This window comes from Fusarium keratoplasticum, chromosome 1 (genome assembly GCF_025433545.1).
Source record: "Fusarium keratoplasticum isolate Fu6.1 chromosome 1, whole genome shotgun sequence".
Taxonomy (NCBI): domain Eukaryota; kingdom Fungi; phylum Ascomycota; class Sordariomycetes; order Hypocreales; family Nectriaceae; genus Fusarium; species Fusarium keratoplasticum.
This window is the reverse complement of record NC_070529.1, coordinates 395,422-418,428: the sequence shown is the minus strand read 5'-3', so window position 1 is coordinate 418,428 and position 23,007 is coordinate 395,422. Positions and strand designations below refer to the sequence as shown.

General features: G+C 52.7%; 8 protein-coding genes and 1 pseudogene across 9 annotated transcripts, besides 1 other annotated feature; 4 read left to right on the top strand and 5 right to left on the bottom strand.

Annotated features, from left to right (window-relative positions):
- Window positions 1-2,320: 2,320 nt before the first annotated feature.
- Window positions 2,321-3,868, top strand: NCS57_00014200 (Endo/exonuclease/phosphatase domain-containing protein; the record flags this gene model as incomplete). The annotated part of the gene is made up of 1 exon (XM_053050233.1): window positions 2,321-3,868. One exon carries the CDS (start codon window positions 2,321-2,323, stop codon window positions 3,866-3,868), a length of 1,548 nt encoding a protein of 515 aa, XP_052918748.1.
- Window positions 3,869-4,096: 228 nt separating this feature from the next.
- Window positions 4,097-5,026, bottom strand: NCS57_00014100 (NmrA domain-containing protein; the record flags this gene model as incomplete). The annotated part of the gene is made up of 1 exon (XM_053050232.1): window positions 4,097-5,026. One exon carries the CDS (start codon window positions 5,024-5,026, stop codon window positions 4,097-4,099), a length of 930 nt encoding a protein of 309 aa, XP_052918747.1.
- Window positions 5,027-6,548: 1,522 nt separating this feature from the next.
- On the top strand, window positions 6,549-7,592 carry NCS57_00014000 (Histone H2A; the record flags this gene model as incomplete). The annotated part of the gene is made up of 3 exons (XM_053050231.1): window positions 6,549-6,842; window positions 7,215-7,346; window positions 7,404-7,592. The coding sequence occupies exons 1-3, from the start codon at window positions 6,732-6,734 to the stop codon at window positions 7,590-7,592; spliced, it is 432 nt and encodes a 143-aa protein (XP_052918746.1). The 5' UTR covers window positions 6,549-6,731.
- A 574-nt stretch (window positions 7,593-8,166) lies between these two features.
- Window positions 8,167-8,934, bottom strand: NCS57_00013900 (uncharacterized protein; the record flags this gene model as incomplete). The annotated part of the gene is made up of 1 exon (XM_053050230.1): window positions 8,167-8,934. One exon carries the CDS (start codon window positions 8,932-8,934, stop codon window positions 8,167-8,169), a length of 768 nt encoding a protein of 255 aa, XP_052918745.1.
- A 1,865-nt stretch (window positions 8,935-10,799) lies between these two features.
- NCS57_00013800 (uncharacterized protein) lies at window positions 10,800-11,470 on the top strand (the record flags this gene model as incomplete). The annotated part of the gene is made up of 2 exons (XM_053050229.1): window positions 10,800-10,901; window positions 10,958-11,470. The coding sequence occupies 2 exons, from the start codon at window positions 10,800-10,802 to the stop codon at window positions 11,468-11,470; spliced, it is 615 nt and encodes a 204-aa protein (XP_052918744.1).
- Window positions 11,471-11,664: 194 nt separating this feature from the next.
- On the bottom strand, window positions 11,665-13,351 carry NCS57_00013700 (MFS domain-containing protein; the record flags this gene model as incomplete). The annotated part of the gene is made up of 4 exons (XM_053050228.1): window positions 11,665-11,925; window positions 11,978-13,008; window positions 13,055-13,182; window positions 13,233-13,351. 4 exons carry the CDS (start codon window positions 13,349-13,351, stop codon window positions 11,665-11,667), a joined length of 1,539 nt encoding a protein of 512 aa, XP_052918743.1.
- A 1,844-nt stretch (window positions 13,352-15,195) lies between these two features.
- On the bottom strand, window positions 15,196-16,346 carry NCS57_00013600 (annotated as a pseudogene). The gene is made up of 3 exons: window positions 16,131-16,346; window positions 15,873-16,076; window positions 15,196-15,762 (listed from the first exon to the last, which is right to left on the bottom strand).
- Window positions 15,196-16,346: a sequence feature.
- A 3,754-nt stretch (window positions 16,347-20,100) lies between these two features.
- Window positions 20,101-21,453, top strand: NCS57_00013500 (uncharacterized protein; the record flags this gene model as incomplete). The annotated part of the gene is made up of 2 exons (XM_053050227.1): window positions 20,101-20,691; window positions 20,740-21,453. Exons 1-2 carry the CDS (start codon window positions 20,200-20,202, stop codon window positions 21,451-21,453), a joined length of 1,206 nt encoding a protein of 401 aa, XP_052918742.1. The 5' UTR covers window positions 20,101-20,199.
- Window positions 21,454-21,689: 236 nt separating this feature from the next.
- Window positions 21,690-22,748, bottom strand: NCS57_00013400 (WLM domain-containing protein; the record flags this gene model as incomplete). The annotated part of the gene is made up of 1 exon (XM_053050226.1): window positions 21,690-22,748. The coding sequence occupies one exon, from the start codon at window positions 22,746-22,748 to the stop codon at window positions 21,690-21,692; it is 1,059 nt and encodes a 352-aa protein (XP_052918741.1).
- Between the last annotated feature and the right edge of the window lie 259 nt (window positions 22,749-23,007).

The following is a 23,007-nucleotide window of genomic DNA, read 5'->3' as shown; positions in this document are numbered from 1 at the left end:
ACTCTGAGCATCACGGGAGCACGTGTCTTGATAAACCTGGTCAACCGCACCGCAACACGGTCATGCGACGTCCTTCACAACACCCACCTCTATCAAGTTGACCCAGTTACGCTTCTTTCTTAGATATCATGGCATCACATCACACCGGTAGGTCTGCGTCGCCCTGCACAGGTAGCAGCAAAGGAGCACCTGCTGGGCCTCTCTCCTGCTTGGCGGGGGATCGACGTCAGCCGCACCCATTGCCCCATGCTTTTGAGCCTCACGGCTTGCTTCCAGGACACATTTGCCACCCGAGCTCCGCTTCAAGCAGGTGCTGAGCGAACGCCAGGCACCGACGCCCAAGATCTGCGTGACGCCCAAGCGAAAATCGTTCCCAGAGTGCCAGGCCGCCGGTCATCGACCACGCTGCTCTCTGCAGGCCTCCCGTGTTGCCGCCCTCCCGCTCTTGCATATCCTGCAGGTTCGGCCGTCCGTGACCCTCGCCTCCGCTCCTTTTGAGGTGTACGGCGACGGGATGTCCGGTGCTCGTCAAGCGACGCCGCCGTTCGGAGCCAGCTGACCCCGATCCAACCACGATGCCCGGAAGGCCACCTCTGTCCGGATTCTGTGCCCAGAGAAGCGTCAGCAGCTCAGGGGCGAAGACGCCTCAATGACGTCTTGGAGGGGATTTGCGGCGAACACTGTGCCAGCTGCATTCCATTCTCGTCATGGCTGGCCTTGCGAGGTCTTGGGCCGCACGTGGCGAGTCAGATTCCTTTCGATCTGGGAAGCGTGCTTCTCAAATACCACATCACGGTGAGTGGTCGGCACGGAGATAAGTGCAGCCGATGTTTTGAGGAATTGGATGTCATGGAACACTACCTGCACTGATGATGCTGGATTCTTGGTGGTTGACTGACCGACTGAGGCAGTGGAGGCGTTCACCGCTCGTTGCGATCAGTGCAACCTCTTGGCTCTGCAACGTACGTAGTCGCCTAGTTGTTGTGTTGCCCTTTTCTACAACTGAGTGATTCTTTCTTGAAAACTGCAGTAGATCCATATATGTCTGGAATTCTCGGGCCTGACAAGCGGTACAGCCCTATGGTACATACTCGGCGGTTACCGAGTTGAGCAAGTGAGCTGACGACTCCTGTCACAAGCCGTCGTATGGCAGAGCTCGGATTGGGCTTCACCGTGCACAGCCTTCTTCTCCTGAGGGGTCCTGCAGCAGTAAATGTGCCATCAAGTTTCGTCGTGGTGACGAGTAAAATTACTCATCGTTAAAGGTCCAATGGGTAAATGGTTAAACAGAACTGGTATGAAGTAAACCCGTGACAATGGAATGCCGCTCGTTGGCCCAGCCTTTGGCTTTAAGCCCATACTGCAAGACTGTTATTCCCCGAACCGATTAGACAGAGTTTCAGGTACTACTACGCCATCTGCTGCGCCCAGTGTGTGTTATTCGTATTTAACCCATAAACAGCCATAGTTTTACAATGATGAAGCAGGCAACGTGATTCGATTTTCAACCCAGGGAAGAGAAATTTCAACCCCGACGGACACGGCATTGGGAATTTATGGATATTACTATGGTTAACTCAGCCACCCTGCGCAAATTTGCGTCGGGCAACCGTTAGACGATGAGAAGGAACCGATTCCCTGCAACGGGGACCAATGATATGATGGCTCCTGCAAATAGAACCAACGACAATGCGAGATTCGGACGACGAGGACAGAGCCTCGAGTCTAGAACTGCGTACACGAGACGTGCAGGCGTTGATCTTTTGAGAGTTGGTGTTCCCATTTGCTGCGCATTATGTAGGCTGACGGGCTGCTAGTCGCAGATAGAGAGTCCGAGTTGTATTATACGAAAAGTCCGAGGAAGAAGCAGCTGCACGCGACAATTCCTGCTCAGATCTACGTCTAGCTCTTATATCGACGAATGACATGCCGTCTCTGACAACAAAGTGTGGAGGCAAGCTCTTACAGCCTCTCGCTTAGCCCTGCCCGACGGACCTTGACGGCTGGCCGCTTCAGGCAAGTCGCCAGGGGACGGCACAGTCGTGAGTGGCCTCATGTCGCTGCAGCAGCTGACGCGGCGCGCCAATACGCGGCGGAGCGTCTTGGCAGGCCTTTTGGAAACCACTTTTTCTGTGATCTTGAATCGAGAACATGGGGACTCGTCGTCTAGGTAGGCTGCTGCTTATTCCCCTCAGCTGACCCTGGTTGTTTTTAAACCAACGAGGCCCAGCACTTGATCTTGATCTTGGCCTTGAAACTCCTTCTCTTCTGTAACTTGTTTGACAGAAGCTCTGCCCAAGAGGCAGATCATTGTTGAACCATGTATTTCCCAAAACCTTTACTTGCGGTGATATCCGCCATCCTCTTCCTCACCCTCTCCGCCAATGCCAACAAGTTGGAACCCGAAGGAGGCGTCCTACAACTCGTCAAGGACGCACCGCGCTTCACATTTGACTACGAGACCAGGGATCCCCACGAAAAGAACTGGATCGGTCTTTACTACGAGGCGGGCCAAGGCCTGATCCCCAACTGGGGCGAGCAGTACACCAAGAACTCGGTCTCATGGAAATACGCACCCAAGCGCAAGGGTAGAGTCACCCTCGAGACCGAGGGACTCAAGCCCGGTCGATACAGTGCCTTCTTCCACGCCAGGGACAAGTACGTGTGGTTGGCACCGCCGTTTGACGTCTTCATCACCAAGAAGGAGGAGCACAACCTCGAGTTCGTCGTCGATGAGATTACCCTCCCTGATGCACGTGGAGGTGACTGGTACAGCGCCACGGTCGCGGGTCTGATTCGAGGTGGCAACAAGGGAGTCAAGTTCTACGATGGAACACCAGTGCCAAACTGGCTTTGGCTCAGCACGGATGGCACCATCAGTGGCAAGCCGTTCAGGACCTCCAAGGCGGCTGAATTCGTCGTCTGGGCCAAGCGCGGAAATTCATTGGCATCCCTCAAGGTCAAGATTGGCGTGCGTAGCCGTACCGAGGTCAAGGTGCCTCAGCTGAGGGTCATGACATACAACCTATGGTTCGGTGGTGGCAAGTTCAAGGACTACCACGACAAGCAGCTGCGGTTCATCGTCAACTCCAAGGCCGACATCATCGGTATTCAGGAGGACGGCTCGGGCGAACGGGCCAAGGCTCTGGCTGAGGCTCTGGGTTGGCACTACTGGGCTAGCAAGGTGAGCCACAGCATCCTCAGCAAGTACCCCATCCAGGTCACCTCGGGCAACATCAACAGATCAGGCGGTGCCCGCATCGAGCTGGACGGTGACTGGCAGATGGTCAACTTCTGGGTCGCCCACCTCAACTACAAGCCCTACGGACCCTACGACTTTTGCTACAGCGGGATGAAGGCCGACAAGGTGATGCAGCGCGAGTACGACAGCGGTCGGCCGATGCAGGTTGAGGATACGCTCAAGGCTATGAAGTACGACCTCCGGACCGCCGACATCGAGCCCCTCTTCCTCGTCGGTGACTTCAACGCGCCGTCGCACCTCGACTGGACCGACAAGCGCAAGAAGAAGAACTGTGGCCAGGGCAAGTTCAACTGGCCTACATCGATGAAGGCCACCGAAGCCGGCATGATCGACTCGTACCGCGTGGCGCACCCAAACCCGGACCAGGACGAGGGCATCACGTACGGACCCATAACACCATGGAACAAGGACTGGGGCAAGGAGGAGCCGAATGAGCGGCTGGACTTTATCTACTACAAGGGTGCTGGCCTCGAGGTGGTGGACTCTTGGGTTATGAAGCCTCCCAAGTCGGGTCACCCCCTGGATGAGTGGACTTCGGATCACTCGGCTGTCATGACGCTGTTCAACCTTAGCGGTGAGGTTGAAATTGGCGATTTGAGGAAGTAAGAGCATATATAGCAGGGATTATGTGTTATGAATTCTAGCAAGTTATTTACAAGTTCAAAAAGTTAAGCAACGTCCATGTTCCATTGTGTTGGTGTGAAGATTTAACATGTCAGATGGTATCTTGATTGGATAGTACAGGTTTGTTTGTATCATGAAGCGGAGGATGTTGAGGTTGCCGTTCTGAATCTTCAGTCGCAAATCTAGCATGCTAAAGCAATGAAAGCCGGCTTACACCAGCGCAGGCCCAGCAGATTCGACAGCCCCCTTGACGACCTCATCCAGATCCTCCTGCTGGAGCCCAAAACGGTCCATATCAACCACCTTACGGTTGTAGTTCCCTCCGAGCCCCTCCCGAAGCAGCAAAGAGGACAGCTTCTCAAGGGCAGCCATCATATCTCCCTTCTTCAGCCTCTCGTCACACTCTCTCCCAAACTCGTTAATATCTCTTTCCTTGATCTCCCAATCCGCATCAGTAGTCCCAGTAACGCGCTGCACACTCTCGAGCATCTCTCTCTGTGAGATAAAGAAGGAGCTGACGTAGAACGGCCTATTCTTGTACGCAGAGAGCTCCTCCTCGGGTCGGCTGAGAAGCTCAGCCACAGCAGCGCCGACACGCTTGAGAGTCGACGTGTTGGCCTTGACGTTGCCGCCGTTCCAGATCTCGGCTTTGCGTTCCTTGACGTTGATGCCCCAGCAGCCCATCTTGAGGGACCAGTCGAACCAGAGGTTGTTGACCACGGCGATCCAGCTGCTGGCTCCAAGCTGCTCCACGAGGTCTCGCAAGCCCTTCTTCCCCGATATGATGGGTTGTTGGCGGGTCAAGTCCAGAGCCTCAATGTCAGTGCCGAATTCCGTGGGAAGAATGTATGGCACGCCTGCTTTGGCTGCGGCACGGATGAATGGTTCCTGGACGCCCATGGCTGTGGGGCTGAGCTGTAGGATGAGAACATCCTGGCCTTTAAGAGCAGAGACGAGAAAGTCCTCGTTCGAGTAGTCACCTTTGAGGACGGTGACGTTCTCGGGAAAAGTGGCAGACGAGTCGCTGCGGGAGATGGCCGTGATGGTGTGGATGTTCTTATCGAGGAGGGAGCTCAAGGTACGAGAGCCAACCGTGCCAGTTCCGCCGACAATGGCAATCTTGCGAGCCTGAAGAGACATTCTGGTGATGCTTGGGAGTGATTTGGTTGTTTATTATGATGATGGTTGTGATATTGGTTGTGTTGTTGGTTGCTGGTGTAAGTGAGTGAATGAACCTGAACACCAACAAGCCGATGGGAGACGACCTTCTTATACTTCCAAAGCTCTCCATTATCAAGAAAATTCATCAGATCCATCTCATAATCACAAACCTTAGTCCGTATTCAAGTCCGTATATAAGTCCGTATCTTCAAGTCCGAGAGATTCGCCCGAAGGATTCGCCCGGACTGTCGTCCGTTTCGGACGAGCTTGATATTCCCCCCTGTCTGCATGGCCGTTCAAATTCGACATTACTTGTGTTACCCGCATAATGCCAATGTAGCGTAAACATAAAGTGGTTATTTGGATATTGTGAAAGCCGTTTTCTTACCATGAAGCAGCCTTCATGTTATGGGTGGAATTGGATAGGTCCGCCGGGGTCAGGCAGCAAAAATGGTAGGATAGAAACATCCGAAAGTTTGTAAGTGATTAGAGAAACATTAAGGTTCTCAAATACTGCATACTTTAGAGTGACAATACGGGAAGCGCATGATTGGTGCACCAATAGCTCAGCAAATTATCTGGGTAACAGAGGTGCGAGCTAGATTGGAATGTAAAGGAGATGATCATTGGCCGTGAAGAGCAACAATTTCTCCATTAGTAGTTTCATAATGCCTTGGATGAATGAAGCGGACTTATTTATAGAATTATTTCTCATTTCCAGCTTAAAGCATAAACTTGTTGAGTCGAGTTTGACTTCACCTTGATTGTGTCTTCATTGGTGTTTCGTCCAGGTCCCCTGCATGGAAAATGCTCGGCTAACGGCAGCCACTGCAGCCACGCATCAGCCACAGCGGGACACGATCGTCCCCAAAGTCGAGCCGCCTTGGTTTCAACTGTCGCCGACAACGACATCCAATATCAACCAGCGAGTAGCCGTGTGCTGTCTCGCCTGACAGAAAACCACCAGCTGCCACGTCTGTCTCGGGAAGCATCCCAGTACATGCTTCGGCAAGCATGACCGCAAGCAGGATTGCTTGGGCGAGTCGCAGCCGTCGATATGCGGCGGTCCGTCGCGGGCGTACAGCAATCAGACTGCCGCTTGTCCAAAGGTGAGCCCGAGTAAGTACCAACACAGCTCCTCCGCCAGGCATCCTGGAAACTTGGAAGAAGTCTCTTGCAAGTCTATACCCTTTCCTTTTTCTACTTTTATCCTTTTTGGCGACTCTCACGCACTGGAAGACGACGTTTGACAGTCGCGATATCGCACGTCCTCTTTCTCTCAGCCTCGGTGGTGGCCCAGCTTCCACCTCGGGTTTACTTCGGGCCCAGCAACCAATACCAAGCGTTTGTCCTTGTTTGGCAAGTGCCGCCTGCCTGCCCAGCCTAGCAGGCAGGTGCGGGACAGTGGTGCTCGAAAGCTACAGTCAAGGTACCTCAGGCAGGTACCTCCTCACAGACAGATCGCCCTCGCCCAGACTGGCAAGGCAAAGCAGAGCCTGAGCAACAACATCAGCAGCACCCGCTAAATTTCTGCCACCACGATCCCTCGATCCCGCGTTTCCCACCATCAACAACATCCCACGACGACTCGACCGATCGGAAACCGCGTTCGAATCCGCATTCTTCCATCAACAGTTTTTTCCCACATTTTATTCCCGATTTTTTTTACGCGACCACTCCAACAATGGCGGGCGGCAAGGGCAAGTCTTCTGGTGGAAAGAGCTCCGGCGGCAAGACGAGTGCTGCCGAGGGTTCCAAGAAGCAGCAGAGCCACTCTGCGCGCGCCGGTCTTCAGGTGAGTTTTGGACACGATTTCAACCAGAGGAGGACGGCCTTGTTTCGACCATCGATTTGCGCGCATCCCAAGTCCCGCATACCACGCATATCAAGTTTCACGATCCGGCTTTCGACGCGTCGACCATCTCCGCACGGCAAGAAAAACCTTTTCACGACGACGGCGCATTCATTTGTCGACTCTGCCGCCGTGCCTGCACCTATGCGACGGGTCAACGAGGGGCTGCCGATGTTCTGGGACGGATAGCGACATCGCTCGCGTGCGGAGCTGATGCGGGACACCGGGATGCGCAAGCAAAGACGAGTCGGTGTGCGAGGCTGCATCGCGCACTCTGGAATTCATCCCGGCGTTTACTGACAGCGCGTCTCCCAGTTCCCCTGCGGCCGTGTCAAGCGTTTCCTCAAGCAAAACACTCAGAACAAGATGCGCGTGGGAGCAAAGGCTGCCGTGTACGTCACTGCTGTTCTCGAGTATCTTACAGCTGAAGTCCTAGAGCTGGCAGGCGTAAGTTTTCCGAGTCACAGCTGGTGCCTGGTGCCCAAACTAACATTTCCATGACAGAATGCTGCCAAGGACCTCAAGGTCAAGCGTATCACCCCCCGCCACCTCCAGCTTGCCATCCGTGGTGACGAAGAGCTCGACACCTTGATCCGCGCGACGATTGCATACGGTGGTGTGTTGCCACACATCAACCGCGCCCTCCTGCTCAAGGTGGAGCAGAAGAAGAAGGCCAAGGCGCTCGAGGGTTAAGACGACGACTTGATCGATCCGGGATTGGTTTTTGCTTTGCTTGCTTGCTTGGGTCTTGTGGAATGCTGGTTTATGGGACGGTAATGCAGAAATGCTTTGATTCGAATTCGAAGAGGCGCCGCAAGATGGACGAATGCCGGCACGACAACGACAACGACGACGGCTTGGATAGCCGAAGGAAGGTGCTTGCCCTCTGAAAAGGCACACGAGGAGTCTTGGCGTCAACTTACACGAGAAGCCGGTGCCGATGATGAAAAGGCCCACGCCATGACGGGTCGCTGTGTGCCATTTTGGCTGCGAGAGCCGTGTACAGCAGCTGTGCGTACGCCTCGGCGTGGTGTATGAGATGAGGCATGGACCGTTGTGCTGATGGACTGGATTAGGTAGACACGGAGAATACGAGTTCCTGGTTGAGTCGAGTCGAGTCACGGAGACGGTGAAGAGAAGAGTTATGAGGTTGGAGTGCAATTGTCAATTCGCTGTATGATTGAGGTTTGTCAACTATTAATGAAATCCCGCTGTATCCCCTCTCAGATGACCTTGTAGCTGCTGTCATGCTTCATGTCCTTCCTTGCTAAACGAATCTCACTCTCTTTGCTCGGTGAGCTTTCTGTTTCTCGTCGGTTACAACTAAGAGAGGAATCGTTGTTTCACCCACCCCATAGGCGTTGATAATCTCGTCATCGTCGTCAATGCTCTCCGGGCTTGTCATGGTGATATCTCCTTCGACGTCCATCTCTAGCTCTGGTAGGAGGCGGCACAGGGGGGACTTTGGTTCGTCGTCTTCACACGGCGCCCTCAACCCCCCTCCCACAACTTGGCCTCCGGGGCACTTGAGACCCGAGGTCATTCGCGTATACGCAGCCCACCGCTCCCGATGGCACTGGCTGGGATAGTCACAGTCCTTCTCGCACGAGTACGTCGCCTTTATGAATTTCGTTCTTCGCTCCTCGGTGATTTCGATCCTCCGCTTCCTCTCGAGTTGAGTCATCAAGGCTCTGCGCTCCCTGCCCACAGGACCCTTGAGTTCTCTTCCTGTTCGGCGCTTCCAGCCGCTCGGGTCTTTCTCGTACGCGCTCCGGAATCGACGCCAGTCGTTGTACGTGGTCCAGTACTCATAGTCAAAGGCGCCAAGCGGGACCATGTTCGTCCTCATGATACGACAGCGGCGGGCCTCGGGGGACGAGGGGGATTTCCCAATGTAGCCCGTCGCGGTGCAGTCGAGGCAGCGGCGGGTGACGGAGATGTTGTAGTCGGTGTCGCAGCGCTCGCAGTGCCAGTACCACAGGGCGGTGGACTTGGAGGGGGGAGTAGAGGGTGGAGTCGACGCTGTGCTGTTCATGATGATGCTTTTGGTGTTGTAGACGAAAGCAACGGATGAAGTTGCATTTCTTGGAGCTGTGTTGAACGAGAGGAAAGTAGAGATGTTCGGATTTTGAGTGAAGAAGCAATTTATCTATTATCGTTTGGAACGTTGATGGCTGAAGACGTGCCTGAACAAACGAGTGAAAGGATTCCCATGAACATTGTCGATTTCGGGATTTTACTTTGTTAACGGGCCTTTGTTTGTTGACAATGAGCGCACTTCCTTGATTGGAAGGGGACCGAGTTGAACCAGGATGAAATGAGGTGTTGTTCCAAATAGGAGATGTGTTTGAGTGCAGTGCTGGGGAGTGTGTCTTGGTCGGGTGGTGGTCAAGATGAAGTTGGCACTTGGTCGTCACTGCTCAACAGCCTGTTTTCGCGTGATGATATCTTCTCGAAGGAGCACATCGACTGAAGCGAAAAAGATACACAATATAGTTTTTGTTCATTCTGCTACCTGTCTAGAGACCTTGGGCAATGGTATGCTTCAGCAGTTGTATCGGTAAGAACAAGGGGGTCGAGGAAACTCGGGATGCATGTAACAAGATCAGTAGACTCACGATTGGACTTTTGAGGTCATCTTGAATTATACTTCATCCTATCCCCGTAAGCCAACAACACCCACACAAGAACGCGCTAAATTGACACAGATGGATGTGCAGCGCACCTCGTGCCTCAAGTAGAGTTCCATGATTTGAAGCCTCGGGTACGTAGTCTTTGAAGCGTTTGCTTGACACGTTGATTTTTTCATCGCGCGGTTCTTGTTAGACGACTTGATGGCCCGGCCGAGAAATTATTAGGTGGCTCGCTGCCTAACAACGGCGAGCGAGTTTCTAAACAAAGCCCTTGTTATGGATGGCATCTTACTGACCATCAAATGCGGTTTTTAGCAACACGCACCTTTCATTCGTGCATGTAAAGTCTTGATTTGACCAGTGAATACATGCCTTCTGTTAGGCGGCTTTCAGGTTCACGGTCTTGAACCCCCTTCCAAGTGGTGTGTTACTGTGCAGATGCCTCAACCTCGAGCATCAACCACGAGTTCCCGTAAATCGACTTTTTTTTTTCTTTTCTTTTTTAAAAGAACTTGCCTTACCCAAGTAGAAATGCCCTTATCTTGGGGTCTTTGAGTAAGCGCGCACGGAATACAACTGGTGTTTTCCCAAGTTCAATCACGTTGCACTTGTCTACCCTCATTCACTCTGACTTCGAACATCTTGGAGCTTCCAAACGCAACCCTGGGTACATCGTTCCTACAACCATCTCTGCAGAGCCATTAACATTACTCTATCATCTGATGATTACTACGATACCGTTCGGTCCCCCAGCGTGATTGCGGTTCGATACATATAGATCCCTAGATGCATGTCCATGTCCATGTATAGGGTGCCTCTCCATCCATCTCAAGATATTCTTCCGAAACTGTAAACACTTTGGCGAGACTTTTTTTTCTAGGTAATTACAAACGCCTACTGAGGTTCCGTAAACGTAGGCCCTCCATGGTTAGGCCAGAGACCCCTCCCTGAGGTGAAGCTATCGCCAATTTGGGATAGAAGGCCATGTTTGCCTCGAGAGCATTCAGTGAATAGACGGGAGCCATCAACGCAAACGCAGCAGCACAAAATATTCTATCGTCGCAAAAATACTCTTGATCGACTCTTAATTGAGGTTTTCGTCGATACAGCTCATTGTCCCTATTCAACATCAACTGTTCATGTCCGTCTACCAACGCTTCATTATCTTCACGACAATGGCATTCAAACGCCTTCGAAAAGCTTCCAGCTTCTGTAATAGATTCATCCTCAAGTTCATTTCTCATCTTCATCTTATCCCCGTCGCAACATGTCATCCCGTCCAAGCTCGTCCAAGCCTCAGGGAGTTTCCAAGTGTCGATACACCACCTCGGCCTTGTCAAAGGGAACTGCAACTTTGCAAAAGGGGATTGTGAGTATCACGCTTTCACAAATAGGTGCATTGGCTAATTATGACCTGTGTGTTAGACTGGAGGAATAATGGCGGACGACGAAAACACCAAGACGCAGGCTGAGGAGGATCGCCTTCTCATGCCACCTCCCCCTCGACCCGCCACTCGTCGAACCCGGTCCTCTCCTAACAAAGCGTCTCCTCAGAAGGCTGCCGAATTTACGATGAAACTTCGACCTCGAAAGAACAAGAACAAGGACAACCCCGAGCCTGTCGCTACCACCACCAACACTGACATCAACACCGGCACCGACGCCACGGATGCCAACGACAAGCCCGACACCAAGAAGCCAGAGGATGACACCAAGGAGTCAGAGGATGAAGACCTTCCTCCCATCAAACCCCTCAGCAGGCGGGAACGCCTGCTTTTCCCTGGCATCATGCCCACATCCCGCTGGCTATTTGAGACCATGATCCCCGAGGAGGTCGAGCTCTGGCGCGAGTTGGCGCCTCAGGCGGGTGATGGTATGTTGACTGTCGACGAAGTTGACAACCTGTGCGAGGAGTTCTACAAAGAATCGCGAGATTGATCATGTATCTGATTAATTTCTGTGAGCCTGGCAAGGGATGGAAGCTAGTTCATCAGGCACAGGGGGAGACAAAGGATCAGGGGTGGATATCAGTCCATTCTTCATGACATGCCGCTAGCATTATCCAACAAGATAACAAAGGCAGGGCTTCAAAGAGCCACCAATAAAACTCATATCAATCTCATGCTTTGCCCTCACGGTCGCCATCGGTGACCAGGGTGCTTCCAGTCCAGATTCGCAATCGTCTCGGGGCTCATGCCAGCCAGCTCCTGCTCAACATTTCGCTTGTCTCGTCGGTTGTTATCCCACTTCATCCACAGGTAGCCACCGATGCTCAGCATGAAGATCATGCATCCGCAGGCCAAGTTAAGGCCGTTGCCAGTAGGGAAGTGAGGGGCATCCTTGACGAGGTAGGACCAGGTAGCGATAAGACCTCCAATGTTGCCAAACATGACCTATATGATGTCAGTATTCAACAAATATGTAATGGGAATCCTGAAAACTCACGTTGAGACCAATAGCACTGCTTCGCGCAGTGTCGCTCACCACGTTGGCGCTGATATGTGCGTTCGTCATAGTGCCCAGCACCATGCAAGTGCTCGCAATCATGAAGCAAGCGCCGTACCGAACCTCTGCGACCTTGGATCCAAGGAACATGGCGTAACCAGCAATGACCGTCGGCGCCGAGAGAATGATGAAGATCTGGCGCTTGTCGAGGTACCAACTGAGAGCCGGGAAAGCAACAGCAAAGAAAGCACCGACTGCATAGGGCGGCACACTGTAGAGCTGCTTCTGGACGGTGCTGTAGTCGGGGTAGATAGTGCCAACAATGGTCGGGAGGAAGAAGGCGAGACCCTGGACGGTGATGTTGTTGAAGAGGAAGATGAAAGCAATCTGGACCGTGATTGGGTTGGAAATACCGCGCCAGAGCTTGACTCGGTCGATGCCATCAACGACTTCGGTCTGAGCCAGACGCTCCGACTTGACTCGAGCAATGCACAGCTCCTTCTCCTCCTGGGTCAGCCACCAAGCCGTCTCGGGTCGGTCAGTCAGGGAGAAAAAGGCGATGAGACTGAGGCCAACGGTGATGATGCCTTCGATCGCAAAGATCATGCGCCAGTGGTGGAGGCTGCCAAAGTGATCAAGCTTCAGGATTCCACTAGCGAGGAGACCTCCAAAGGCACCAGCGAGAGGAGCCATGACCATGTAAAGCGACAGACGGAACGTCAACTCGGCGCGCTTATACCAGCGGGACAGGTAATAGGCGATTCCCGGAAGCATACCGGCCTCAAAGATACCCAGGAGAAATCGTACACCGCAGATGGCGGACTGAGTCTTTACGAAGGCGGTGGCGATACTGACGATGCCAAAGAGGAGCGATGTGAGAGGGAGGAACCAACCAGGACCCATCCACTTGCAAGTAACGGTGGCGGGGATTTCGAAGAGAATATACGAGATGTAAAAGACAGAGAGGATCTTGTTGTAGTCGTAGCCCTCGAGCTTGAGATCCTCAGTGAGTCCGGCGATACGCGCGTTGCCTGAGAGGTCAGACTCTGCAGTCACAGAATGTGTTGAGTGACTCACCAATATTCGCTCGGTCGATGAAGCAGAAGAGATAGAGAACCGAGACAGTCGGCACGGTCATCAAGTCCAGCTTCCATCGTAGTTTGCGCTCGGCGACGGGGTCGAACTGGACAAGTGAGTTGCCGTAACTGAGATATTCGTTAGCGATGACACCAGGAGACTCGTGAATTCAACTCACGCATCAGTAGCCGCGCGACCGTGTCCGGCAGCATCGTGAACGGTGCCACGAGCGGTGTCCTCGACTCTCTCAGACTGGTCGTCGAGACCCTTCTCCTGGTCCCTGTCGGAGATGGTCATGATGGCCTGCAGCGAGACTGGGAGGAAAGATTTGGACGCTGGCGACAGAGGGATGACCCTGAATCGGTGAGTCTTGGGAGCAAAACTCGGGGGTAGTAGTGGAGGTTGAGTGTCCAAGTGTTTGTCGAGTTGCAGATCTATCCAAGTGGGAGGAGCAGACAGGGTCGTTCAAATAAAAAACAGGCCGGCGCCCCGATAGCAGCTTTCGGCCCTCGGTCTACCGTCTTGGGATTAAACCCCAGTCAGTTCTCGAGTCGAGATGTCGTTCCCCTCACGGCAGAACTAACGAAAACAATGTGGTTGCGACTTGATTCACCCCCAGTCCAACCCTGGTGCGTCTGAGTTTTCCCAATCTCGCCGTTAGCTTCGCTTGGCTCCCCTCCCCTTGTCGTGGGGACCCTCACCCTCCACCAGGGTTGTCTGGCTCCCCCGCAAATTCGATCTATCCGGGCCACAAGTGGCTTCATCCGCCAGAGATGAGGGAGCGTCTGAGGATTTCATTGGGGCTGGGCTGGCGTCACATCTGGCCTCCCTAAAGGTCCCCCCCCGGGCGTTTTCTTGGTTCACGGCATCTCTCTCGGGGCCGTCGATCTGAGCTGGGCGTCGACAGAGACGCTAGCTCTCCACCGTGTGACGGGGGAGGGATTGGTTGACTCGGGGATATGGACGCGCGTGTGGTGTGGGTTCTCAAGAATGAGACGACGCATGTGTTGCCATGTCGCAGTTGATATTTGCTGTTTGTGCACTACAGCCAGACGGAAAGAGCTCGTGCCTTGCTTCTTGACAGCAGCTCCCTCGCAACCGAGTCAGCCCAAATCAAGTGATGCCCGGCAAGGTTCCATGGCACCAAGGCCTAGCCACAGTCTGGCCTTTGGTAGCGTTGGACTGGATGCGGGGAAAGTGTTGGAGATGAAGTGGATGGATGACAGATGATGATGGCATCCTTCTGAAAATTGTTTAGCCACAAACTGCGGTAGCCACGTGGGTTAAGCTTAAGCACAGGAACTACCCAGCCAACCTCTTTCCCCGCGCGAAGACTACTGGTGGTCTCCAGCAAATTAAAGCCGCGAAAAATGTACCTCTCCTTCTCCAGGAAGGTACATCGACTCCAACTTCTCTTGCCTTCCCTCTCCTCTCCTCTTTGACAGCTCCGAACTGAGGTGCCCACATTCGGCTCCGTGTCCGCTCCGACATCCGGGGCCGGGCACGCACAGCCAACAACAACAGGCTTTCCCCAGGTTTTTTTCTCCCTCATCCCGCATTCTAATCTGTCCACAAAAACAACAACGATTAGAAATCTCCCTCGCTAATGAGATTGATTCCCCTGCACCCCAGATTTCTGGGGTAATTCGGCCAGATTCTGGAGCGCCCTGAAGGAGTCGGGGTGGGCGCTTGAGGGGCCGTGGTCCGTGCCAAGAAACCGTTCGGCAGTTGGAGTCGGCAACGGGAGCCCTTCTCTCTTTTCTCGGACATTTCACCGTGAGCTTCATGCAATATTCCTCTGGGGCCCCGGATGTTGTTCTGATATGGCAAGACGTGGCTTGCTAGTGGCAATGGCTTGGCCTAAGCAGCTCCATTATACCCCAGTTGATGACACTCATAACTCAGCATCGTCGTGATGCCCAGAGTATCGTCCCAGATTCATAGTTGACACACCATCATCGCCACATTAATTCTTCGGCTGTTGCAGTCGGCTGCTATTCATATCGTCGAGTACAGTTCTAACTCGTCTATACACTTGATGCCCTCTACCTCATTTTGACCAGTCTACCTTGAATCTAACCCTGTCATACAGTTACAGTACACTTCGTCTATCTCTCATCCGTCGTCCCCTGTCCTCGTCTTCACCACACCCCTGGAATCACCGCCCACTTCTTTCCCACCTTGTCCTCCCCAAACCTCTCCAAGTACCAACGCTTCCCCCTCACCGCCCGTGGCAACATGGCAAATATCTCGTTGATGAGGAACGCCCTCGCTGGAGCGCACCCCCATCCGGCTGCCATCCAGAACCCAGCCCACTCCACCCATTCGCACAGGTAATGCGGGTACAGCATATACCTAAACAAACCCGCCTGCGGGATCTGATAGTGCTTCTCCACGCTCACCTTTCCCTGGTCGCGCCGAGCCCGTTGGGCCTCCCGACGGCGGATCTCTCGGAGTTCCTCGTCGTGAAAGAAGTTGCCCGACAGTCCAAGATAGAAGATGAGGATGCCAGCCGAGAACTGAAGGATGGATGACTGCGATGCCCATGCTTCCTCAGTGGTAGGGCCATAGGCAGCAAGCCAGGAGCCTAGACAGGTGGCGTTGAAGATCTGGAAGCTGACCCCAAGCAGCCACACCGCGATGTGAAGTGGTGACATGGATGGTTGGAGATAGGGGAACATGACGGCGCGGTAAGAGTAGTGGATTACCTGCGTGTTGTGTTAGCTATCCCCTCATAAGGCGCCACTGCACGATCCCGAGGTCCTAAGCTAGCTTCGGCACCCCTTAACGGCAACGGCAACGGGCACGGGAAACTCACAAACAAACCCGCCAGCACCTTGTTCTGCCAAGGCAAATCATCGATGCCGTGCTGCTCAGGAAGGGTCTTCATGAGGTACGCTAACGTAAGGAAACCTGGGGCCTCCATGGTCAACCAGCCTATGCGGCCTGGGAGGTTCAGGCGGCTGGCCACCGATGTCTTGCCCATGCCATACCATTTGGTGAGCCATTGGATTGAACCGACCTATGGGTACTGTCAGAACATGTACGGTGCAGGAGCACGTGCTATGCCACTCACAATCGGATAAGAGATTTGCCAGATTTTGAGGATGAGGTCGTAGTGCTCCCGGGTGGGCGGTAACCACCCTTCAACGATGGCCATGTTGGTAATCAATGGGAACCGACACTGCAGCTGTGCAGAAAACAAGAGTACCAGTACAGAAGGTGAACGTCTTGAAGTTGCTAGGTTAAGAAATTCCAACTGATGAGAAATGTGTTGTGTGGTCAATGACACTGTAATCTTTTGTCAAAGCATCCATGATGTAAACCGACTGGCTGCTGGGCGACGTATATTTTGACGACTGTCACCGCCTGCCTGATTTAGCGGAAGAGTCGAGCGCTCTTGGATTCTGTCAAGCTGCTCGCTCGTTGCAATAATTTTTCATTAGTTAGAAAGCTATTTAACAATCTGACCTTGTTAATCATCACAAATTGTTGGTCGCTATGAAGTGAAATGTGGTGGTGGTCACCTTGCATATGGGCGCAGATCCCTTCCTTCAGTCACACGACCTCACGTCGTTGCCAGAACTTCACTCCTTTTTTTTCACCATGTATAACTAGTCAAATTAATTCTTTTTGGTAGCGTGTGGGATTTTTCTATCAGTGGTTCCTATCAGATCCTTTTCGGCCTATGACATGAGCTCAATTTACAGTATCGTCCACATCGCTAAAGATAGAATCTTGGCTCAGCACAAGGATGAATATCACCGATGCATATATTTTGTTTCATTCACATTTTCGGCCTTCCTGATAAATACAGAAGTAGTGATGAGATCCGTTGTTCCTTTTTGATGTGATTGCCGTAAACGTCCATCCATAAGCCGTCAGGCCCTCCCGGCGACCCCCGACCTTTACAGTCAAAAGAATCTTAATTGCTACTGGGAAAGTATCGCACTCTCCGGTTAGTTTACATATGGCCCTGGCAGCCCCGTCCCGAGTTCTGCCAATCTCACAGGCTGGTCGGATAGTGACGAGATCCATCCATCTCCTTCAAGCTGCCCGTTGCCGTAAACCTGCTTCAGAAGGTGAAAGAATCCTTGATCGGCTTCTTTCAGGCATACTCGCGCATCCTCCCCGAGCGATATGTGCTGGACCGTAGTGAAGTAGGGTATCGCTGTCGCCCAAAGGTTTCCTCTGCACCCCATCGTTCTGCCAGTTTGCCACTTCGACGGGGCCGGCAAAACAGTGACGAGATCCGTGACCCAGACTCCGTCCGCTATCCACCCAAACAGGGACGCGATCCCAGAGTGTTGGCGTGCGAATTGTGCGATTATATATAAGAACACTCTAGACACCGGTCAAAAGTGTTTTCTTGTCCCATAAGACCCCCAATTTTGAAAGCAGTGAGGGGAAAGCAGCCCTGGCATCTGGGGTGAATGGTGGTCGGGACTGGATGAGTATATATATCAGTACAGAAGTACCGCTAGCATATATCCAATCATTTTAGTCTAAAGATCCCAGAGAAGAACTAAAGGGAGGCCCATGAGGACGAGGCCGGAAGGGAAACTGAGTATACCTCGCTGCTGTGCACTTTGTTGTCATAAACCCGATATTACAAGCCCATGATCCCCGGTCTCGAGTTAAAGACTCTTCTGAATAAGAGTAACCGTAACAGTCGCTCTTCGCGTTAGGGGAAAAGTGCCTTGGGTGGGAAAGTATGAAGAGTGAAAGGAAGCCCAGGTGACATAGTCCTCAAAGTCTGATGAGGTCACAGTGAATGAAGAAGCGGAAACAAGAGTAAGAGATGACTTGCGAGAGAAAAAGTTCCGCTCTTCGTGTCAAGGGATGAGTGCTTTGGGATGGAATGATGAAGAGTGGAAAGAGACGCATGTGATACGATGATCCAAGTCGGTCCAACTTTGGCGATCTTCGCCTGCAAAGGCCTTTTGGTGTAGGGTCAGATCGCAGAGCAGAACGCAGAAGAGGAGAGTTCTACTACCGAAGGATGTCATCAGGCTGGTATATCATATCAGGCTGGTATATATACATGTTGGCAATTGCTTCTTGGCAGCTGGGTAGCTTTCATTGCACGAGGACCAAGCCTCGACATCGTGCAAGAAGGGGTACCTCATCTAACCCGTGAATGAAAAAGTGGAAGCTTTCTTGGTGTTTCGCCATTAGGCAGGGGAGCATTCCTCCAAGGCACGCACTTCTTACAATGACATGCTTGAGGAAGACTTCGTAGTCCAGTAGCGTGCTGTTGGGTCGATGAAACGATCGCCATCTTTCTATAGATGCGGTGGGATTCATGATCTGCGAATCAGCATGCTACAAGTTGAGGACAGGCTAGAAAACTCCAGGGGAATAAGGGGGGGCGGGGGCCGTCAGGTATATATATATAGGAATGAAAGAGGGTATAAAAGCAGATATTACTGCTGTGGATGCGGCCGGAGTGACGAGGGAGAGGAGAACTGAGGAAGGGAAGAAGAATATTGGAGGCGACATGGTGAATTTATACTTCTAGGTAGAGTGGTTTAAGCATGGGTTGTGAGCGATAATATGGTTTTTGGGTCTTCGTTTGCGTCCTGTGTGCTTCATCACTCACTTGTCCAACAACGTGAGCAAGCTACAGTAGTCAGGAGAAGGAGTGTGGCTGCTTGCCTAGAGACAAGCAAAATTATCGACAGAGTATACGGAACTTGGGGTTTTGCTTCAAAATGATTGACAAGTATGGTTCTTGAAACGATTCTAACATGATGCCATCAGTTGCTTCATGGAAGGACAATTGCCCCTGTTCAGTTGATGTGATGTTGGCTGACATCAGCATTTGTTAAACTCCCACCGCATTGCCTAATGGCCTAAGAAGACTCTTTGGCGAGGGCGAAGGGTGTGATTAATGTTTGGGAGGTGGTGGAAGCGAGTTTGCCAAATGATGCGTGTACTGCAGCTTCTCGCTATCCTGAGCAGCCAACTTTGAAGGAATAGGGCAAATATCTACCTAGACAACGAACATGTACAAGATCATGGTGACACTTCCTCGTCGCTTTGAGGTTTTCTGAAAAATGAGCGAGTTCTTGGATACCTATTGCCATGTTCTGGCGATCCACTGCATGGAAGGATACTGAGGCAGGGGCAAGTCATCACTTGAACGCAACCAGACATGTTAGACACCACGTCAAAAGCTGACTTGGTAAAACAACGAGAATAAAGCAAAAAGAACAACTGAGGAATTGCCCAAAAATGCAAAAAGAAACGCCTGTGTGTCACAGGTGGCTGGATCTCTCCCGCCGGGAATTGAACCCGGGTCTCAAGCGTGACAAGCTTGCATACTGACCACTATACTACGGAAGATGACAGGCGTTGAGCGCCTGTTGTAGTGGGGGGTTGTGATTGGGAAGGTGATTTTAGGGATCATATAGCCTACTGATTGCTCAGGTGGGTTAGTGTCTTACTATCACCAACTGACTTCTTGGATGCGCTATCAAGGTTGTTGGAGATGGAAATTCTTTCTGATACTCTATTTAATATTAGTTGGATATTCGCTTTCATATTACACTTTATCACTCTGCACCTGCATCTCTCGGTACAACCATCCGGCGTTCATGGCTTGAACCTTGAACTTGGTGGATCTCGGTCACTTACACCGAAGTTCGGCATGTGAACGGCCGAGATATCGTTCTCGAGCTCGAATTCTTGACGAAAAGAGCTGCAATTGGGACGAATTCTAGCCTATACATTCAACTGTCATAGAAGCACATAATAGATCCTTCATGCAAGCCATATACCCCAAAGCAAGACATGGCTCTGCCCGTTTCTCGGATCTCCAAGGTCCATTGCGGGGTAGCTTTCTGTACCTCCCAGCTTGGACCCTCCGCCGCGACAAGTCTCCAGGACAGAGTCTCCAACAAGAGAGCTCGAACGAGCATGGCGCCGAAGCATCCGCTGATGAAGATGGCACAATTGGTTGCCCCGCTCGTTGCTGAGTCGGAGTTGTCTCCTACGCCCTACGTACGTATCTCTCAATCTGCCACCTTACGTAGAAGGGCAGGTGGCCATTGCGGGTATGGTTACTTGACTCACCTGATGTCTGCTTGACCACTCTTCAACCTCGCATCTCTCTCTTCCAACGTCAGGTCAGCGATTGCAAAATGGCTACAGCTTCTACTATCCGTCTGGGCACCGCCTCTCCGGGCACGCAGGAGTCTACGCCTGCTACCATCGCCCTCATTGACTCCATCGCCCAGCGCGCGGCTGCTTCCAACATCGACATCCTCCTCCTCCCCGAGGCCTTCATCGGCGGGTACCCCCGCGGGAGCAGCTTTGGCTGCGAGATCGGAAACCGCTCCCAGGCCGGCCGCGATGAGTTTGTCAGCTACTTTGAGCAGGCCATTGACCTCGGCGACACTGTGGGACCCGGTGGTGGAGGCGCGGGTGTCAAGTGGGCGAAGAGGCAGCTCGGAGGGGATGACGATCAGGTCCGTGGAGATGGCTCGCGTGAGGAGCTTGAGCGGATTGCGAGAGATACCGGCGTCTTTATCGTTGTTGGATGTATCGAGAAGGCTGGTGGAAGTCTGTATTGCTCTGTCGTCTACGTTTGCCCCAAGGAGGGCATGCTGGGTAAGCGTCGCAAGGTGCTCCCTGTAAGTTGTCCCACGATGGTATCGTAGATCCTCACTTACACTCGCTAGACCGGATCGGAGCGCCTTATCTGGGCCCAGGCTTCCCCGAGCACCCTCCAAGCCGTCACCACCATCATCCGCGGCGTTCGCATCAACCTCGCTGCTGCCATCTGCTGGGAGAACTACATGCCTCTTCTACGCCAGAGTCTCTACGCCCAGAACATCAACCTGTATCTTGCCCCCACCGCTGATAACCGCGATGCCTGGCTTGGTCTGATGCGCACTGTTGGTGTTGAGGGACGTTGCTTCGTTGTCAGTAGCAACATGTGCATTCCCAAGACTGGAGGTGAGACCAACGGCTCTGCGCCGCCTACTACGAGGGGAAGAAGGAATTCGACCCTCACTGAAGATGGCTTCGAGATTGCACTGCCAAAGTCGCCCACACGCCGCCGCCGCAAGTCTGTCTTTGACGAAGATGGTAACGAGATTGTCCTCTGCTGCGATGAGGATGGCGAGACCCCCGCTCCTCTCTCGACATCGAGTCGTTCCCAGACCCACAAGACCGAGTTCCTCTCGCGTGGCGGTTCCTCGATCGTTTCTCCGTTTGGCGACGTCATTGCTGGGCCGCAGTGGGAGGACCCTGACGGTTTGGTCTATGCTGATGTCGATTTCCGTGACTGTATCAGGGGTCGTCTGGATCTTGATGCTGCTGGAAGCTATTCGAGGAACGACGCTTTCAAGTTCAGTGTTGAAGGCTTGAATCTGGATCCTCTGCCATATTGAGAGACGTGATAGGATAGTTTTGTATACCAGATTGTATAATGCCATATTACGACTGACCTATATCACATTGTTTGTCGTGGTGTCTCATCCCCAAGATGGTCTGGTAATCTCAAATATTAATTATCTAATGCCATGTTACGCTTGCTATCCAATGCTATGCACTCAGGAATATCCCATGCTTCTATAGTATGTCCGGTACCGTTGCCATCAACGCCAGTTCAGTCATGAAAGGACCTTCACTTTGAATCATCACCAGGTGGTGTATGCCGTCGTGTCTTTTCAGCGGCCTCCAACACCTTTCTTTCAGCTTCAACCTCCTTTCGTTGTCTCTCCAGCGCCGCCTGCGCAAGAACCTCCCTTCGGCTTAGCCCCGCGGTTGTAGCATTGCTAACTCCGCCCAGGACGAATTCTCCTCCTGTCCAGCCTCCGTGATCTTCCTCAAACTCCTCCTCATCCACGCCTGAGATGGTGTATCTCGATGTCTCTCCGATAGTGTGCCCTCCCGACTTCCAATCTGCCGCCTGAACCTCCCGCTCGATTTGATGACACAGATCCCAGAAGTTACGATCGTGAGGTCCGTGAACGTTATGCGCTAGCTCGTGACAAAGAGTCTTGCGGATGGTCTTGTAGTCGCGATATCCATCGTGGGCATCCGTCCGAAGTCGTAGTTCAATCACCTCGCCCTGGTTGCGATTCAATCCAAGAATTCGGCTTGTACCTTCGTGTGTTGTTTGTGTATGCGACAGAGGTTCCATCTCGGTCAAGAGTCCAACGGTAAACTTGTGCTTCTTCATCGCAGCGCGGATGCCTGGGTCCTCCTTGAGTCGCAGGAGCAGCTTTTGGCTGCGGTCGGGATTCGGGAGTCCTTGTAGAGGTCGGACTTGGAGGAAAGTGTATTGCGAATCCTCAGCAGTCTTGCGCGCAGGCGCATGTCTTGCTCTGCTGCGCTGGGCCATGCGCGCGGCGTTGCGCTTTGCAACACGCTCAGCCATGTCCTGAATCTGCTGTACTTCGGCCGCGGGAGCGCCCATGAGAGTCAGGGGCTTGCCCTTGAGGTCTAGGAGCGGCATGTCGGGGTTCTTGAGTGGGAATTTGAGGAGCGGACATTTCGGGGCGAGGATCTTTTGGTTTGCGACAGGGATGTCGAGGCTGACTTCGATTTCGTGAAAGAGGTCGGTGACGGTAGCGTCTTCGGGGAAGGAGAGGTCGTAGGTGACTTGGCGGTGCTTTACGGAGAGGGTGAGCCATGCAGACTCGGAGGTGGAGGCGTCGTCTGCCATGGGGGAGTCGGCCATTGTGGTGATGGGTGGCGATGGAGGGGTTGGTGTTGCGATGGTGAGATTAGATTGGGACGTTGAGATAATAGATTCGGTCTGTATGTTGTTGAGATTGAGTTCTAGTAGATAAGATGATAAGGAGGTAGAGAGATTGAATAAATATGCATTCACATCCAGCCAGGTTAAAGGTAGAAGTTATTCCTACCATGGTGTTCGGCCAAGTTCGGCGTTGCTTTGTAATACGTCACTGCCACTGCCTGGAGACACCAGCCTCACC